General features: G+C 42.4%; 1 protein-coding gene across 1 annotated transcript in view; it reads right to left on the reverse strand.

The window, feature by feature from the left end:
• LOC145415395 (uncharacterized) overlaps positions 1–17,560 on the reverse strand; it is a 45,720-nt gene extending 28,160 nt beyond the window's left edge. The window contains exon 1 of the mRNA XM_080284679.1: positions 17,393–17,560. Within this exon, the coding sequence (XP_080140805.1) occupies positions 17,393–17,560 (168 nt within the window). The remainder of the gene's footprint in view (positions 1–17,392) is intronic.
• Between the last annotated feature and the right edge of the window lie 2,341 nt (positions 17,561–19,901).

The raw sequence follows: 19,901 nt of genomic DNA on the forward strand, positions 1-19,901 counted from the left end.
ATAAAACAGAAGGGTATGTAAAAAGTATATAATACTTAATTATCAACACGCTGCTGCAAGAAATTAATACTTATGACATTGACAGTAGAACAAAAACGTTAACAAACGCCATCCCAGCCTCGTGCTTTGAGCGCACTGCTTTGCACACACACACACACACACACACACACACACACACACACACACACACACACACACACACATACACACTTACACACAACACACACAAACACGCACAGACAGACAGACAGACAGACATAGACAAACACACACACACACACACACACACACACACACACACACACAAACACGCACGCACACGCGCGCGCGCGCATGCCTGCACACGCAAACGCGAAGCACACACTCACGCACGCACCCATGAACATACTGTGTGTGTGTGTGTGTGTGTGTGTGTGTGTGTGTGTGTGTGTGTGTGTGTGTGTGTGTGTGTGTGTGTGTGTGGTTGTGCGTGCGTGCGTGCGCGTGCGTGCGTGTACGTTCTTCAAGCTGCCAAACAAAGGAGTGAGCTACCTCTCAAACAGGGGAGGTGGTGGTAGTGTGAGAGGAGAAGGGGAGGTTTGAAGCTGTGTCCGAACACCAGACTATTGTTGGTTTCCTGGCCACGGCATTGAAGGCCTGGGTCCTTTCTTTTGATCGCAGCTGTACCTTCCGGCTTGGTACTCGTCGACAGTTGGAATCGATGTACCTGCAAATGATCTGGCTTTCCTCAAGACACTACAGATCTACAAGAATCAGGTCAACGAGGAATGGACGGCACAGCACTCAGAAAACTTCAGAACCATGGCTGGTGTACCTGATTGAGGATCTCACCGGCTTTTGGTTTTTCTCGAACCTCATGTCTGAAGACAAAAAAGCTCAGATGCTCCTCAACGTTCACAAGAAGCCTCCTTGACAGGTGAGGACGAGGAAGGTGGATTGCCGAGTGTTGTATGACTCCACGGGGTTGAAGATTACTGATTTCGTCACAATCCAAACACAAAACTTTATCAAATATTCGAAGATAGAAGTTCCCTGGGAGCTCAAGGACATCGAGGAGCACCGTGCCTGGGTCATGGCAGTCAGCGTAGTCAACGACTGCACTGAATGTGGGGTCGAGATGGCAACTGATTTTAAGGAGAAGCTTACGAGGAACAAGGAGGAGAGACAGCTGGTCCTCTCAACCACTGGAAGGAGGTTTCCTCAACTAGGGAAGTCCGTATATGTCTATTGATCATGTGTCCTGCTTTGAGTCTTGGGATGTCAGGACAGTATTCCCTGGAGACAATATCCCCCCATACACAATATCCCCCGAGGACAAAACTCCCTTGGACAATATCCCCTCATGCATAATAACCCCCGAGGGCAAATTTTACCCCATTTTTCTGTACTCTAGCTCCATGCCTCTACTGGTTACATTGAGCAGCTAATATAGATAAGCTGAGATAGGTTAATTTACTTTAGAATAGGTATAAATATGTGTATGTATGTATATACTGTTTATATATATATATATATATATATATATATAATATATATATATATATATATATATATATATATATATATATATATATATATATATATATATATATAATATATATATGTGAGCCTCTGTGGTACAGTGGTAGAGTGTGTGTTTCATACACGGGTGAGCCAGGGTTCGCGCCCCGCCAGAGTAATAAACTTTGGGAGTGTTCACCCGGCCACGTACTGCATTGGCAGACACCAGGGGTGCTGTGGTTGAACCAGTGTCGCTTACTATAAAAGTATGCTTGCACCCAGTCAGCTTGTACGGGCCGATTACACTTGGTTCAGAGACTACACACACATCCAAAGCCACTCCAACACTACAGTTACACTAACAAGCACTTCTCATCCTACATACAATCTCTACTAGACAGCCTAAGCCACTTGGTAGAGATACATTGGCTGTATCATCCCGACTTTGGTCGGGATAGGCCGGTCCTGCAGTGGATACTCAAACAGCTGATGATGATGATTTATATATATATATATATATATATATATATATATATATATATATATATATATATATATATATAGTAATCCTTCCAATATCCGATGTAATGCAGCTAAAAGCATGTCCAGATTTTGGGCCTGTCAAGATACTGGGTCCTTGCCTCCTGGACTGGTACTTATGGACCCTAACCCAGCCTAACTTAGAAAATCACCTACCGGTACGTAACTCCTTAACGGACATGCATAGCACCTATTTTAGACCCTGTTCACACCAATTAAGGACATAAAAGAGTGAAATAAATGCAAAGGAACCAGAGAATGAGGTTTTAGAGGTGAGTATGGAAAATACATTTCACTACTAACCCGCCACATCCCAGTAAATTTTTCACCAATGAACCCCCCCCAGTCCCGGCAGATTTTCGAAAAGTTTTTTTTTTTTTTTTTTGCTAAAATCTCTACTTTTTATGAGAAACATGGAATATTCAGAGAGAAAGTGCTCAGCTGAGTTTAGAAATACCAATACAGGTAACAGTACCCCCACCTTGAAACCATGTTCTCTTATGCCAGGCTTCAGAGAAGACATTTTCTTGGGAGGGGTATCTATTCCAAACCACTCATTATATGTAAATATTTATTTATTTGGTACGAATTTATACGTATTACAAGAGCACATTGGTTTTCACACAATAATACAGGCGATATAAGAGTTGCTCACTCACCAAACACTTCAACATATGGCACCTTCATTTATGACATTACCACCTTATCACTTCTGCTTGTTTCTTCCTCTGGCTTGTTTCTTCCTTTGTCCTCCACCTAAGGAATCACTTTTGCCTTGAATTTCGTCATTGAGAGACTGTGGTGAAACATGTCTTTACTGGCCAGGTCACTGCTAACAGGTGAGTTGCCGAGAAAATGGTGTGCAGGGGGGAGGGAGGGTCAGGTGGGGCCTGGGCTTTATCCCCACCTGGCGTTGGGTAGAGGAACATCTCCCACATATGTCTACCAAAAATCACCCATGAAACTTGAAAAATGTGCAAATGATGTACCTTATACTTGCAAAACATATGGACACGTTGTAGGGTGTCACCGTGATAAAAACGTGGCAATGTATTCATATGTCGTCGGGACGCCTTGGGTTAAACATTCTGGGTAGTTACAAGTCCGTGGCCATCTCAATAAATAACCCGCCCCCTCTCAGACTCTGACAGTAAAAAGGTGCACCTGATACACCTACAGTAATCAAGTCTTGAACTGCACTTAGTCATTTGCACTCTGAATTCAAATTCTTAACACTCATTCTTTTCTCACTTGTGCTCTATTGTACTGCACTTTCCTGTAATCAGTGTTGCACTCTGCACTTAGGTCTTTGCATTCTGAATTCTAATTTCTTAACACTGCACATTCTTTTTTTACTTGTGCTCTAGTGTACTGTACTTTCATGTAACCAGTGCTGCACTCTGAATTCTAACATCTTAACACTCAGCACAACACTGTAAATTCCTGTGTGGTCTAGTGGCGAGTTCTTGCTGTTTATTCACTGTCAGAGTCCGAGAGTAGGTGAGGCAGGTGGCCTAGGGACGCGTCGCTGGGACGTGGTGATGGACTACCCACTGCAGATGACTCTGAAGAGGGGTGCAAACTCATGTCCAGTGGCAACTCCACCGTGGCTGATGTGCTGGGCTGTGGCTCTCAGGTTGAAGGCCTATCTTGGGAAGGCAGTGGTGTGGAGGCAGGGCTGGGCACAGTGGGGGTAATGGGCCTGAAAAAATTGACAATGATTGATTGACGCAAGGAACGACAATTCTGGCAATTGATGATGTGCTGCCTGAAAGTGTGCACTTCCTCCACAAGTCCCAAGGGCCCCATCTCCCTGTCGCATCCGAGTGTTCAACGTAGTCGAGAACGAACTTGACGTGCTCCTGGAGTGCGCTCAGCTTGGGAATGGCTGGAGTAGTGGCACGCTGAGAGGAGTCCACATCATTGTCGCTTTCCTCATCGGAAATTTCAAGCTGGGTACTTGTACCTGCAACTGACGATGCGATCTTGATAGCAGACATAATCTGATACCCAGGATCGCCCTCATCGTCATCCAACCACTCACCCACTTCGTACACATGAACATCGTCGTCAGCTGCACGAAGACGTGCATGGAAATCATCTACGTCAAAACCTAGAAAATTATGCACCACATCGGTTCCGAGAAGCAGACAAGACCAACCATTTTCCAGAGTCTTGACAGAGACTTCCTTCCATGTACTGGCCCAGTTGTAGATGGCAGACTTGATGTTGTAATAGCAAAGGTTTTCCAAAGTCTGCTGACCTCACGTGTCCTGTCCTTCCCTGCGCTCGTCCTTGTCCTCAAGAACAACCATCACCTCGTCCAGGAACATCCAACAGTACATCCTCTTCGTTGACACGATCACTCCTTGGCCCATTGGTTGGATGAAAGCAGTCATATTAGGTGCAAAAAACATGCACCTAATGCAGCCATTCTCAGCCACCAACCCCTTGTTGGACAGATGTGCAGGTGCATTGTCCAGAAGAAGGAGGGCCTTTACCCAGTCACACGGGATTCCCAGTGCCTTCGTCTGGTGATGGATGACTTCCTTGATGAAGTGCTGGTGAAACCAGTCTTTGAAGATCTTGGCTGTGAACCAAGCCTTCACAGAATGGTACCACACGACAGGAAGGACATCCATCACCCCACAAAGACACCAAGGCTGCTTTGCACAGCCAACAGTAAAAGACTTGAGCCGGTGCAAGCCGTTAGCATCGGCACAACACAAAGCAGATATCCGTTGCTTGCAAAGCTTGCGACCAGGTACACGCTTCTCCATCTCCTCAGCTAGAGTGTTTGTTGGCAGCAAGCAATAGAATAGACCATTTTCATCAGCATTGCAGACTTGACCAAGAGTGAGGCCCTCCCTGTCGATCAAGCCCTTCATCTTCTGCCGAAACTCCTCTACTCCATCCTCGTTGGTGTCCAGAGCTCCACCATGGGCCTTACAGTTGGTAAGTCCATGCTGTAACTTGAAAGCAAAGAGCCAACCCTCAGATGCTTCGAAGTCTGGGGCTTCGTGGAGCCTTGCGAACTTCTCAGCAGCAGCCTTCAGCTCTGTACCACATACCAGCACACCAGCAGCACATTGTTGACGATACCAAATCAGCGTGGGGTGGTCGATTTCTGTAAACCTGGGAGGGTGCATAACCTTCCTCTCCACGTTGCATTTGGTCTTCGATGCGAAGTCAGCCACGTACTGGGCAAGCTTGTTGCGGGATTTCTTGATAAAGAACAATGTACAGTGGGCCAGGTTGAATTCACGGAGGATGCGTGACGTTAACCAACCTGCATCCACCTTGTCCAATATCTCCCTCTTCTTCTCCAGAGTCAGAACCACTCGTTTCCTCTTCTCAGGTGGCAGGGCCATCATTACACACACACGAAGAAGAGACACGAGAGAAACAGCAGAGCCTGCAACAGGTAGGGAACCACCACAAAAGTGAGTACATAGGCGGCCATGGTGATGAGGGTGCACTCATGATGAAGGACAGGCAGGAAATGGGGAGGAAGCAGCATCCCCCTGCCGGACGTCGTCGGAACTATGCGGCCAAACACAGCTGGTCTGCGCCGTGCCAAGTTCAAATTACGGGTGAAAAAAGTTCAGATTTTAAAATTTTTTACGTTTTGGGGGCAATCTTGGGGTTACCACGTCCCGGGCCAAAAATATCCTTAAACTGGGGTGTCCGGGAATTGGGCATCCAGATATTACAGAGATTACCTATATATATATATATATATATATATATATATATATATATATATATATATATATATATATATATATATATATATATATATATATATGAGTTATTTAAGAGGAGCCAGTGGAGTCACAAGGAGAGACAGGCTGACGAATGAGGATATAAAGGAGCGTTGTGGTGTGGATGTGGATGTGATAGGAAGCGTTATGAGGAACACACTGAGGTGGTTTGGCCATGTGGAGAGAATGGAGGGTGAAAGACTGACGAAGAGAGTGTATGTGAGTGAGGTGGAGGGGGGAATAGGGAGGGGGAGGCCGAGGATGAGATGGAGGGGGGAAGAGGGAGGGGGAGGCCGAGGATGAGATGGAGGGATGGTGTGAAGAGGTATATGAGAGAAGGGGGTGTGAGTTGGGAGCAGGGCAGTGAAATGGCGGGGGACAGGGCGACTTGGAGGCGATTTGTTTATGGCCACCCCAAACGGGATTGAGGCGTCTGGCAATATATATATATATATATATATATATATATATATATATATATATATATATATATATATATGTATATATATATTGTTACGGAACAGAGGAAGATAATGTACACTCCAAGTGAGGATACTAAAAATCACTACTGTCCCGTAAAGTTCCAGGTTCAAAACAAAAGAGTTAGGTAAAATTACAAGTTAAAGTTTAATGCTCAAACTAACAACAAAACATTCAGGACTCATAAGGATAATGTAATGGCAAAAACAATTAAATATATGGTTAACTGCAAATAGCCTCTATTAACACGAAATTAGCAAGAGTAAATTTATCTAAGTCAGCCCTGATAAAATTAAAATACACTGGGTAATGCTCAGTTAATGCAAGATAAATTATTACAGATACAAACTATTACTGTATTAACAATTGGCTGACATGAATCTTTGCATTAATCACAAAAGAACCTTACTAGGCCTACAAATTAACACCTTATACTATACAGCACAAGAACAAAATGCAATAACACTCATACTCAAATTACACAGCTGCTAGATGGTTGGAGACTTTCTGAGCACTCACAATAATAATAACTGTACAGGGGAGGACAGAGATGTGAGCAAAATGAGGAGTAGATCCAAGTGGCAATTAATGTAGAGACTGAGCTCATTATGTAGGGGCCAGCAGAGCTTGATACAACTTGTAAGAAGGATGCGCAAATGAAGCCATGGGGACAAAGAGTTGACAATCCCGCTCTGAACAACAGAAAGGACGACTTACTCTACTATAACGGTAGAAGGGGGGGGACTGAGGAAGAACACGCTCGTGATCAAACATGCAGCATACTGTGCGTTAAAATTACACAAAGGATGATGAAATCATAGGCTATGTAACAATATATATATATATATATATATATATATATATATATATATATATATATATATATATATATATATATATATATACAGTATATATATATATATATATATGTATGTATGTATACAGTAATCCCTATACTATCCGGACACCCACTTTCTGGACACCCCACTTACTGGACATTGTGGGCCTCGACCTTCGGAACCCAAAATGGCCAAAAAAAGAAAAAATTCCCCCTAAATCCGAATTTTTTCCCATCCGTAATTTAAAATTGCCACACGGAACTGAACAGCTGTTTACACCACGGCCCCTTCACCCTTTCCTTCCTCCCCCCTCCCCCCTCCCCTGTCAGGGTTGCCATTTGGTATTTTTCATTACCAAATGTGGGCCAATTTGTTAATGAAAAATTTGTTTGGTAATGAATCAGAATATTGCATTACCAAACAGATTATTCACACGTATGAGGATACACAGGATGGAGATGGTGGATTGTTTGTTCTCTCTGATTAATTTGCTAACCTACATAGTGTGAAAATAATCAACATGCTGTTAATTATAAGAAGAGTGATTACATGTATTTCCATTTGTAAATATAATTAGTGAAGAATAAATGCTAGCTTTACGAATTTGGTAATGAAGAGTTAAATTTGGTAATGAGAATTGAGGGGTTTGGTAATGTGGCTGTTGTGATCTGGCAACTCTGCTTTTCCGTCATCAACACTTCCAACAGTTACTGCCTAACTTCTATTGCGAGTAGATGCTTATCGTTGTTGATGCCACACGTGCTCTATTTTTGTGAATAAACAGTGAATAAACTGCAATACCTCGCCACTAGACCACACGGGAATTCACAGTGTTGTGCAGTGTTAAGAAATTAGAATTTAGAGTGCAAAGAATTAACCGTGGAGTGCAAATTGGCAGTTGAAACTGGCGTGGTGCAGTTAAGAACAATGTGCAGTGTTAAACAGTTATAACTCACAGTGCATAGAATTAAGTGCAGCACACCACTGGTTTACTGTTCGTGCTTCAAGAGCATTTTCACCACTGCCAAAGCCTTTGAGAAGGCGGCCACAGACGTACTGTAAATACCCTGGCTGAGGTACAGTCAATTCTAATTCCTCATTCTTTGGTTCCTTTTCATTTATTTCATGCTTCATATCCATTATTGGTGTGAAAAGGGTCTTAAATAGGTTTAAAAAGGTGCTATGCATGTCCAGTAGGGAGTTGTATAGGTGTTTTTCTGAGTCAGGCTGGGTTAGGGTCCATAAGTACAAGTCCAGGAGGCTAGGGCCCACTTTCTAGACGGGACCATTTTCCAGACATGCCTTTGGCTCTATTACATCGGATAGTGGAGGGATTACTGTAAGTATATACAGTGAGCTCACCTACCGCGCGAGCTCAGAGTGTGAGAATTGCATTGTGTACAGTGACCAAAAACCAAAACCAAAAAGCTTGACTACGTGAGTTTACCTCACAAAACGCAAGGTAGAGGCAAGGAGTGGCTCAAAAACGCCATTTTCCACTAGAACACGACCCCCACCCCCACACAATGCGCCAGTAGTGACTTAGAGGCTCTTGGGGAAGGTGCTCAAGAGGAGTCTACAGTAAAATCTCGCCAATAACAACTTCGACAATAATGTTTTCGACAATAACAGTAAGTTAGAATAGATACCCAGTTTCTATAAATAATGATGGTTATTTCGCGAATATCAAGTTGTTATACTGCCAATACGTCCATAACAAGATGAGGAATGATACAGAGTAGCAAGAAGAGATGAAGGAAATTGCCGAAAATGTGAGCAGTAGCGAGGAGGAGAGGGAGGATCCTTCCCTCACCACCTCCCCTGACTCACCCGCCACCGTCCCCTCCTCCTCCACAACCCACCTGACTCACCAGCCGCCTCCCCCTCCACCTCCACAGTCCCACCTGACTCACCTGATTCACCTGGCATACCTCCAATGCCCACCATAATGACTGTTACTGAATTCTGGAAGAAATGTAACATTCGACAGGCCGTAAATTTCTTCGTCAAAGCCTGGAATAATACAACATTGGCAACCATTAAACAAGCGTGGTGCGGTCAGGGTGGCGGTGGGGGCACTCTAAGTGTGTTGCTGCACCTTGGAACCCCTGTTATTTAATTTCATCAAGCCTGTTGTCTACTGTTGTTAAGGTAACTGCCCATATTTTTGTTATTGTAGCTATATCTGTAGTACAATGTCTGAAAAACTGACCTTCATTATGTCTCTAAGGGCCAAAAAATGTCCAGGTATGAGGGGGTACCACCCATATGTTATATTTCCCATAAAATTATGTATTCCCAGTGAGCAATTTCACACTGCACGAGGACCAGGACCGCCCAATCACTCTCGCACTGTGCGAGCCCACTGTACTTGTACATATATATATATATATATATATATATATACAGTACATATAGGGATTGTCCAGGTGGATAGTGTCTGGGGGATTTAGTCCACGGGGGTTATTGTGCCTGGAGCGGATGTTGTCCTAGAATCGAATCTTGGTCGTTTTGTCAGAAAATGTTTTCATTTTCCTGGGTTAATTTCGTAGTTGCCTTCGTGAGCCTTTAATGTAAAACAAGACACCATCTACAGGGTGACTTATTTTCACTGTAATAAAAAGAGACTTCGTCTGTTTACTTTTCTTTCCAAACAGAAACAAATAAATGTGTGCTCATCCAAGTCCAGTGTGAAAAACCACCCTATGATCGTGAAACGCCCTAGGAAACCTCCATACATGTTGGAGTGCTAGATAAGCTGCTTGGTGCTAAACTGCCCTCAATGGAGTTCTCTCTACTTTCCTCCATCTCCATCTGAGCCAAACGATGCCTGTGTCAGAAGCTGTCCGGCAAGTTGTGATTCAAGCCGAAGAATTTTACGAACGTGCCCATATCTCCGTGAAGAGGACAGTCCATTCAGTGAAGAAATTGAGGAAGCTCTAAGCAAAGTGGTAAAACCTAAAGAAGAGCTCCAAGAGGCAAGGCAGACAACAGCTGAAAAATGAAGAGAACTTCAGACTCTCCATGAAGAAGCTGTTCAACATCGCCCATGATAGTGCTCTCAACCTCATGAGCATTCCTGAGGACAAGGAATTCCCCAATGCCCAGCGTGAACCAGGATGCAGAGGGTCCATGGCAGGCGTCGACCACACTTTGGCTCAATGGGAGCAGCCTACCTTTCAGGGGAGATTGAAGTATAAAAAGTACAGAGAATGCGTCTCTCGTTGGGCAACTGAGGCGACCACTACAGGCCAACTGGAGTCCTCTTCCTCCAGTACTGAATGCACTAGTGAAGCTGAGAATGCTGGTGAGTCCAGTACAAGCACAGTGCCTTCCAATCGACTGCGTGCATCAGAGTATGTCATGAGCCCTGATTTTGCTGCTGCACTTGACAGAATGAAGGTCAGTGATGGCAATGCCCCATACATCCTTGCAGAGACGGTCAAAAGCCTCGGCCACGACGTTTCTGAGTACGACATCAACTGGTCCTGTGTCAAGCAGTTCAGAGAGAGACATTGGTTGGTGGCTGCTCTCACAATCAAGGAGAGTTTTTCCCTTAAAAGCCCGTTTGTCGTTCACTTTGATGGTAAGCTGCTTGATGACTTCACAGGCCATGAAACCGTGGACCAATTGCCCATACTCATCTCGAACAAGGACACTGTCCAGTTACTCGGTGTTTCCAAGATTCCAGCTGGGACTGGAGAGGCCCTGGCTGCAGCTACAGTATCATAGCTGAGCTAGATCGATGGAGAATTGCACATCAAGGGGTCAGAATATGTTTCGACATTACAGCTTCTAACATCAGACATCGAACTGAAGTCTGTGTGCTTCTCGAGCAGAAACTCGAGAAAGACTTGTTTTACTTTCCATGCAAGCACCATATCATTGAAGTGGTATATGAAGTCGCCTTTTGAGCATACTTCATTGCCACTTCTGGCTCTAAAGTTCTACTGTTCAAGTGGTTCCCTAATTTTTGGTCAAACATCAATGATCCAAAATATGAAGCTAGTGGTAGTTATAATATCCTAGAGGGGGGGGGGGGAAAGAGGAGCTGATAGACTTTTCTCTTAGTACACTTAGGAAGGGAACAGTCTGGGACAATTACAGGGAGTTTCTGGAACTCGCCCTCCCGTTTCTTGACATCCAAGAGATTGAGGAGAAGAAACTTAACTTTAAAACTCCAGATCCCATGCATCATGCCTGATGGATGTCGAAAGTCATCCGTTCTATCAAAAGTCTGGCTCTTTCATAACCAGTTTCACCTCACCAAGAAGGAGAAGGAAGGCTTGAGGGAGCTGACACTCTTTGGTGACAGGGTCTACATGAGGACATGGTTTATTGTGCTGAACACCGTGCGTGTGCCATAAGGACCTCCATCTTCTTGAAAAGGCTCGTGCATACCCAAACAAGATCACCGGGGAAACTGGAGGTGAAACTGGAGATTCATCTTTGGTACCTGTTTAAAGACCTGATCCCTCTGGCGCTTTTCGATCGTAAATCATCCGTTGAAAAATAAAAAGGCATCCAATCGTCATGGGCATGAAGACCAAACAGGACAGCAATGACTCTCTCAAACGCAGGGAAAATTTACTCTTGGAGATCTCGCAACTCAAGCGTCCCACGAATTCTTATATAAGATGCGAATCAGGATATCATACCTATTCTCGGTTTTATTAAATCGAGGCGAAGAGGCACTTGGCAAGCTGGTGATGATTGGCTGAATGCAGCACGTCCAAATAACATCGTTGTATTTCATGTAAAATACCAGGTACTGTGAATCGAAACTTATTTACTAACTCAAATTTCTCCCTCAGATATATGTTGCATTCAGCCAATCATCACCAACCTGTCAAGTGCATCTTCGCCTCGATAAAAAAAAAATAATAATAAGTATAGGAGAAGATCCAGAGTTCTGGCCCAGCATTGACGATTTCGTTATGGCACAGGAGATTGCTGCTGAATTTCTTGTGACGAACGACAGTGCAGAGACAGGCTGTAGCTACGGTCAGGGAGTGCGATGGCAAGATCACGCACAATGAGCAACAACTACAGTTCCTATTGTAAGTTGTTGCTGAACATCGGTTATGATTTCCTGATTCAAAGAAGACGACCCCCACTTGAATCGAGCCGATTAACATATTCAGTAAATTTTAGTTGGTATGTGAATTGAGTTGTGATAGAGTTATTCACACACAGGCATGACAATATCCAATGAGAGCTTTAAAAAAGAAACCAATCACGCTTTATTGCCTACAGTAGTTGCAGAGTTACGCCTAGAAGGTGTTCCCCACCCCTCTCCACCCTGGCGGCTGGAAAGTGAAAACACCACAAATTGATGCCATCCCAAAATTTGCCACGAGAAGCATTGAGAGCTCTTTCACAATTTTGCTTATGTGATCCAATACCTAAAAATGCATGGTTCAGAAGTTCTATTGAAATTTCATCAGAAATTTAGGAAATGCTGAAACTTTAGCCCTACTGCGTGACCCCAAAATTGAATTATATTTTGATAAAAATTTGTCATGTCATATCATGTCTCCATTAGAACCAGGGGTTGGGAGACTCAACTTTCAATTTTTGTTTTTTTAAGAATCACCCCAATATACTGTATATATATATATATATATATATATATATATATATATATATATATATATATATATATATATATATATATATATATATATATATATATATTTTGGAGGCATACGAGGTAGAAAGCTATGGCACATTCTCCCTTACTGACTTTTTTATGAACGGTATGTATTTGTCATACTGTACGATTTTTCCGGTGATCTTGAAGTTTTTTCAGGAGTTCCCCAAAGGGTAGCACTATAACCATAACAGGCAAACACATCAAAATATAAGGTACTACAGAAATCACATTTCTACAGGCTATAAGATGGATGAGAAGATCATTAAGGACATTGTATACAAAAATGTACACCCTAGACCCAGAACAACACATTGCTCTCACCATCTACTATAAAACAAGGAAAACAGCCCACCTTCTGCTTTGTAACCGACCCGCCATGACCAAGACGCCCCTTCAGGAGGACCATGTCATTTACCAGCATAACTGCAACAGCGAGGAGTGTGGACCTCACTCATACATTGGAATGACACGGACCGGACCACCTAGGCAACTCACCTGTCACCTACAGAATGGAGCCATCAAGAACCATTATGCCACCCTACACAACTCGCACCTGTCACGACAAGACCTGAATAAGAACACCAAGATAATTGACAGAGAACAAGACCCTCACTGTCTGTTGTTTCTAGAGGCAATCTACATAATCATAAAACAAGCTACAATAAACACACGAGTCGGAGACTTTCAAATCCTACCATCCTCAAAACGCCACATAAGCTTAGCCAACGAAGCAGCCAATGAGCGATTAACTTAACTGATCAGCTCTACCCATCTGTCTCCAATTGATTTACCTGAACTGTATATAAGCAGCCACCAATGACAGAACCATCAGGTCCTGCCTGAAGATGGAACAAGATAGTTCCGAAACGTCATTGCCCTTAGAGAAACTCAGGGAGAAACTTCTAGATCATCGAACATTGTACGGCAAATAGAAACTGTACATAAGAAAATCAATAAAGGAGAATTTGCCATAGCTTTCAACCTCGATTGGCTCCAAGAAAATATCCTGCCTGTCTACACCAACATATATATTTCAAAGAAAGGAAGTTGCTCTGATCCCTCTTATTACAGACCAATACCTGTTACATCTTCTCTTCGTAAAGTATTTGAAATTTTAGTTAATATGCATATAGTGTAGTTAAACATCTTGAATCCAACAACGTAATAATTGGCAGACAATATGGTTTTCGCCACGAAAGATCCACCATTGACATACTCAATTTCCTGACTCATACCATTCCATCAATCAATTGACCAACATGGAGAAACTCATGCAGTAGCCCTTGATATTTCTAAAAGCTTGCGACCGAGTGTGGCATCGTTCCCTGTTGTCCAAACTCCCTTGCTATGAACTAATGTCTTTTGTTCCTCTGCTTTCCTCAAGTCTCAGCGACAGCAAAATAAGAGTAAAAGTAGATGATGCATATTCCAATTTCCACTCAATGCCAGGGTACCAAAGTGATCAGTTCTGGCTCCAACCCTGTTTCAGGTTCATATTAATGATCTCTTATCTGTCACCCACAATCCCATCCATTCATATGGAGATGACTGAACACTTCACAGTTCATTCACACTTAAACACCCATTTACAAAGTCTAATATATCTAACTCTCAACTAAGTACATCCTTTTCCATAAATCAAGACTTATCTAAGATCAGTAAATGGGGACGAAATAACCTTGTCTCAGTTAATGCTAGTGAAACCAAATATATACAATTTACTAATAGACAGATATTGCCAGATTCGAATAATACTTTCATTTCTACTAATATTCCCATCTCCAAAAATATGAAAATTCTCGGTGTTTCACTTAACAGTGCCCTCAGCTGGACCTCTCATGTCAGATCACTTGCTAAAATCGCCTCAGAGAAACTTGGATCGTTGTATAGAGTCCGTAACTTCTTCACTGACGAGCAGTTAGCTATAATTTATAAGAGTCATGTGCGCTCTCAGCTTGAATATTGCTCACCCTTGTGGAATGGATGTGGAGAGGTTGCACTAAAACTAGGAAAAATTCAGAACAAAGCTGTTGGAATTATTTAATAACCCAACCATTATCAATAAACTACCTCCCCTACAAGTAAGAAGGAATGTTGCCATCCATCCATCATCCAATCCTACGTTGCCCCATTAACTGCGTAGGAGCCCGGGGCTAGGGAAGTGGGTCCTGACATTACTAGACTCACTCAAGTGGCATTGTGTGAGCAATAAACCCCAACCACCACTTGGATGTAAACCTTCACCGGCTCAATCCCTCCCCTGCATTATTTTACAGATATTTTTATGGCAAATGCTCAAAGTTGCATCCATTGTGCCACTCTCCATGCCTTCTCTCGTGCTACACTGGCATCTGGTAGCGCTCATGACTGGAGTGTCACATACCCATATTGCAGAACTTCTGCCTATCAGAATTCTTTCATTCCCCGAATTGGAGCTCTCTGGAACTCACTTCCCCAGAGCTGTTTCCCCTCAAACATCAACCTACAGCTGTCCAAGTCTAACTGTTACAGATATTTTATGAATGCAGATGCCAGTAACCTGGTGTACGGATTATTTTTTTATTCATTTGTTTTTCCTTCCTCTGTTCTTTATATATATATATATATATATATATATATATATATATATATATATATATATATATATATATATATATATATATATATATATATATATATATATATCCGTTCATCCATACATCATCCAATCCTATGTCACCCCACGAAAAGCATAGGAACCCGGGGCTAGGCAAGTTGGTCCTGACATTTTAGATGAGAGTGACCAGCCTCACTTATCCCTGAGTGGCATTACGCGAGCAATAAACCCCAACCACCCCTTGGATAAAAACCTACACAGGCTCAATCCGACTGGAGCACCATAATTAACCACTGCACCACCAGGCGCCATAATTTCGTTATATGGGTACCACCAGGAATAGCAAATGGTTTCCTGGTGTACAGGAAACCATTTGGCTTGTCACTCAGTCTAGAGTTACCCATAGGTAGAAGGAAGAGGAAAGAATGAAGGAAAGACAGAAAAGGGAGTGTAAAGTCGTCCATAGACTGAAGAAAGAGGAAAGGGTGTAGGAAAGACAGAAGAGGAAGGATGGAGGAGAGGAAAGGGCAGAAACCCAAAGCAGCACTACATCGAGTGAGTAGATGATATTTATAATGTAAGAGTATATATATAAATAAAGCAACACTCATTCCCTGTATGTGTGTGTGTTAGGGAGCGTCCACAAGTGTACTCGAACGTGTGTGTGTGTGTGTGTGTGTGTGTGTGTGTGTGTGTGTGTGTGTGTGTGTGTGTTAAGGCGCGTCCACAAGTGTACTCGAACATGTATTTACAACACAGCTGGCAACATGTTTGGAAAAATGTAAGCTGCAGTATTTGGATAGATGTATGCAAACATTTTACTGCGCAGCATCAAACCTGCAGGCAGCAGAGGTGATGGGATAAGTGTGTACCTATGAGGCAACTGAGACTTCCTGATGCTGTCAACACGATCTGGACCCTGCTGTTCCCAGCATGTTTGCATCTTGTTCGTTACTGCGTTGTTTCCATATTGCCAACACTTGTTCCAGCACACATGTGGATGCGCACTGAGAGGCCGATAAGCACTGTTGGACGTTTATTAAAGTACACATGCTCGTAACCTGTTGATTATGCTTTAAGGCATTCTTTATACCTGCTAGATGGATTGTTTGATTGTTCATTACATATCATTTATTCAGTACAATGAGAGGAAGCCCTCTTTTATATGTATGGTGCCAATTATGTACCAGAAGTACATTACTAATAGACAGACAGTATACGACTGGAAATTAATTTGGTAAGGAAACATATCACTGATGTTGTTACCGTCAGTCCGGGTACGGATTATTTATCTCACACTTTCACCAAGCATTATACATCATACTTTAAAACAGACTTTTCGAACTGGAAGAGTTCGATGTTGCGTTCATTAACTCGTCCAGTACAAGATGGCATCGATAAGTTTAAGTATATATCAACAAAAATGAAACAAAAATACCTCAAGGGTCTGATTATGGCCCACACACTAAGTGATCTACTCTTTAGGTACTCAATTAAGACATATGAATATGATAATGTTACGCAGCCTGCAGAAGGTCAGTGTCAAGCTGGTATGACTTACTTGCTATTGCCAACCTTAGTTATGTATAAGCATCGTGTATTATATACTTTAGATGTAAACTATTTATACTAGCCTTTATGATGGAGGCACAGAATTTATTGTAGTAACCTATATGATGTGGATGCTGAGTTGGTTGTGCTAGCCTATATGATGTGGATGCTGAGTTGGTTGTGCTTACGTATATGATGTGGATGCAGAATTTGTTGTACTAACCTAGATAATGTGGATGCAGAGTTGGTTGTACTAACCTATGCTATATGATGTGGATGCAGAGTTGGTTGTACTAACCTATATGATGTGGATGCAGAGTAGGTTGTATATTATGATGTGGATATAGAGTAGGCTACTAACCTATTTCAAGAGGATGCAGAGTCGGTGGTGCTAACCTATATAAAGTGGATGCAGGGTTGGCTGCGCTTACCAGTATAATATGGATACAGAGTTGGTTGTGCTAACCTTAATGATGTAGGCGCATCGTTGATTGTGAGGGTACTTCCCTGGATACCCGGGACTCTGGATTGTTCCGTTCTCCGTCTGGTAGGTTCCTCCACAGGCCGCCTGGGCATCAGCAAGAGGACCCAGCACAGCCAACAACACCGCTACCACTATTGCCACACCATTCATGTTGCCCTGTCCAGTCGTAGAGCCAGGTTTCAATAGCGAGGAGACCGTATCAATTCGTTCTTCTCGATCTACGTAGTCGATTTCGCCTTAATATTCTTGTGTGTGTTAATGATGCAACACTGTAAGTATTAAAATAGATTAAACAACAGGATCACAAGGTTTAACATATCATATAAATCGCTATGGAAAAGGGCTTGGGAGAATCGCACAACTCCCTTGAAAAGCCCCGCATGTATGCATAAAGATACTAGAACTGAGTGTTTGAGATAGTCTGACCATGTGGGGCGAATGAAGAGTGATATTTCAACGCGCGCGCGCGCACACACACGCACGCACGCACACACACACACGCACACACACACACACACACACACACAATATATATATATATATATATATATATATATATATATATATATATATATATACAGTATGTACAGTATATTACAGCAGACCGGGTCGAAAAATCCAACTTCTGAATTTTAAATTGTAATACCAAAGAAAAGTTGATCCATAACGAAAGTATCATGCATGCAAAATTTTGGTGTAATCTGTGTTCATATAAAGGTGGTGCCTGGCTCGTCAATATCTCGCCATTAGCTGAATCTGGTGCATCAGTGCCGTTGTTGAAGTCTTAGGGTCAGCCCTTGTATTTCGTGTTTTTTTTTATCATCTATTCTTTGCTCTCAGTATTTTTTTCATTTCCAGGTATTAATGCTTAATAGCTAAATATCTAGGAGAACTACAAATCTTGCTCACATTACTCGGACTGCCTTAATTCATGATATTTTTGGCACTTTAAGAACTACTGGTGACAAACAACTTCCAACGAAGTGGGATGTGGAAAGACAATTACTTTTTGATGAAACAGAAAAATTAAAAGCGTCAGCGAAGGATATAGCGAAGGATCTTGGATCAGAACTTCAGTGTCTTTGAGAAAAAGCTTCAGTTCCTTGTGTTCGCCTAACAAGAATTTCACAGCTGGTTTTGGACAACCATTCTAAGTACAAGACCCTAGTGAAAAACAAGGGGAAAGACTGCTACAACAAACAGCTTGAAAACTATAAAACTCATATGCAGAAGGAGCTTTTTGATATCTCCTGTTGCAAATGTAAATCCTTCGAAGAGTGTAAGTGCTCAAAGAAAAGAAAGGTGCCCGTAAGTGAAAGAGAGTTCCTTTCAGATCAAAAAGGAAATGGTTGCAAGAGAAGCTGATCGATTTGGTGTGAGTGATAGAGGTGCTGCTTCAATTGCCACCGCTCTGGTGGGTGCTGGACTTGTTTCACCCGAAAACAAGGATTTGGTTATAGACAAGTCAAAAGTAAGATGTGCCAGCAAATCAAGCAGAGAAAGACTTCAGCATATAGAAAAGTAACACATAACAGCACTGTATTTTGATGGAAGAAAAGACAGAACATTAACACTGGAAGCGAGAGATGATGAAAATGGTTATCTGTCCATTCACCATGTATGCACATTTGAGGATCACATTTCATTAGTTAAAGTGCCAGGCTCTGAATACCTTGACCATGTAACTCCTGATGGGGGAACAGCAGCTGCTATTTCTGAGTGCTTGATGAACTGTGGGCTGAGGACTGAGACGCTTGTTGCAATAGGGTATGATGGTACACCTGTTAACACAGGGACAAAGGGCAGAGCAATAAAATTGACAGAAGCCTTTCTTAACCATCCTTTGCAGTGGCTTATATGTTTGTTACACTTCAGCATCCATTTCGGCATGTATTTAAAAATCTGGAGAGTGAAACCTCAGGGAACACAGCATTCAAAGGAAAGATTTAGAAGAAAATAGGAGAAACAGTTAGTAACCTCCCCGTGGTAAATTTGGAACCAATCCCAGTAGATGATAAGAAGTTTCATGAGACCAATTCAGAGTTAGGTTTAAGTAAGGATCAAAAAGATATTCTGACTATATGGTATGCAGGGTCATCTGGAAAATTTCTTGCATCATTCTCTTCAGTTGAACCAGGCCCATTAGCACATTCAAGATGGCTGACAGCATGTGCAAGAATTTTGAGACTGTATTGATCAGTACCTCTTCCTTTCGAACCATTGAAAACATTAGCCAAATATCTGATGACTGTATACATTCTGACCTGGTTTGAGATTAAGAAAAATCCTTCATGTGTCAATGGTCCAAAACATCTATTCAATGCTGTTACCAAGATCCAATATATGAAAGATGAATGCTTGGGAGCATATAAGGTTGCTACCCATGCACTTCAAACAAATGCTTTCTATGCCCATTCGGAAAACATGCTTTTGGGCATGGGATTTGATGTAGATACTGATATCAGGAGAGATGCTGTGAAGAAAATTCTAG

Source organism: Coenobita brevimanus, chromosome 102, assembly GCF_032717465.1.
Source record: "Coenobita brevimanus isolate Jiangsu-jjx chromosome 102, ASM3271746v2, whole genome shotgun sequence".
In the NCBI taxonomy this organism is placed as follows: Eukaryota; Metazoa; Arthropoda; class Malacostraca; order Decapoda; family Coenobitidae; genus Coenobita; species Coenobita brevimanus.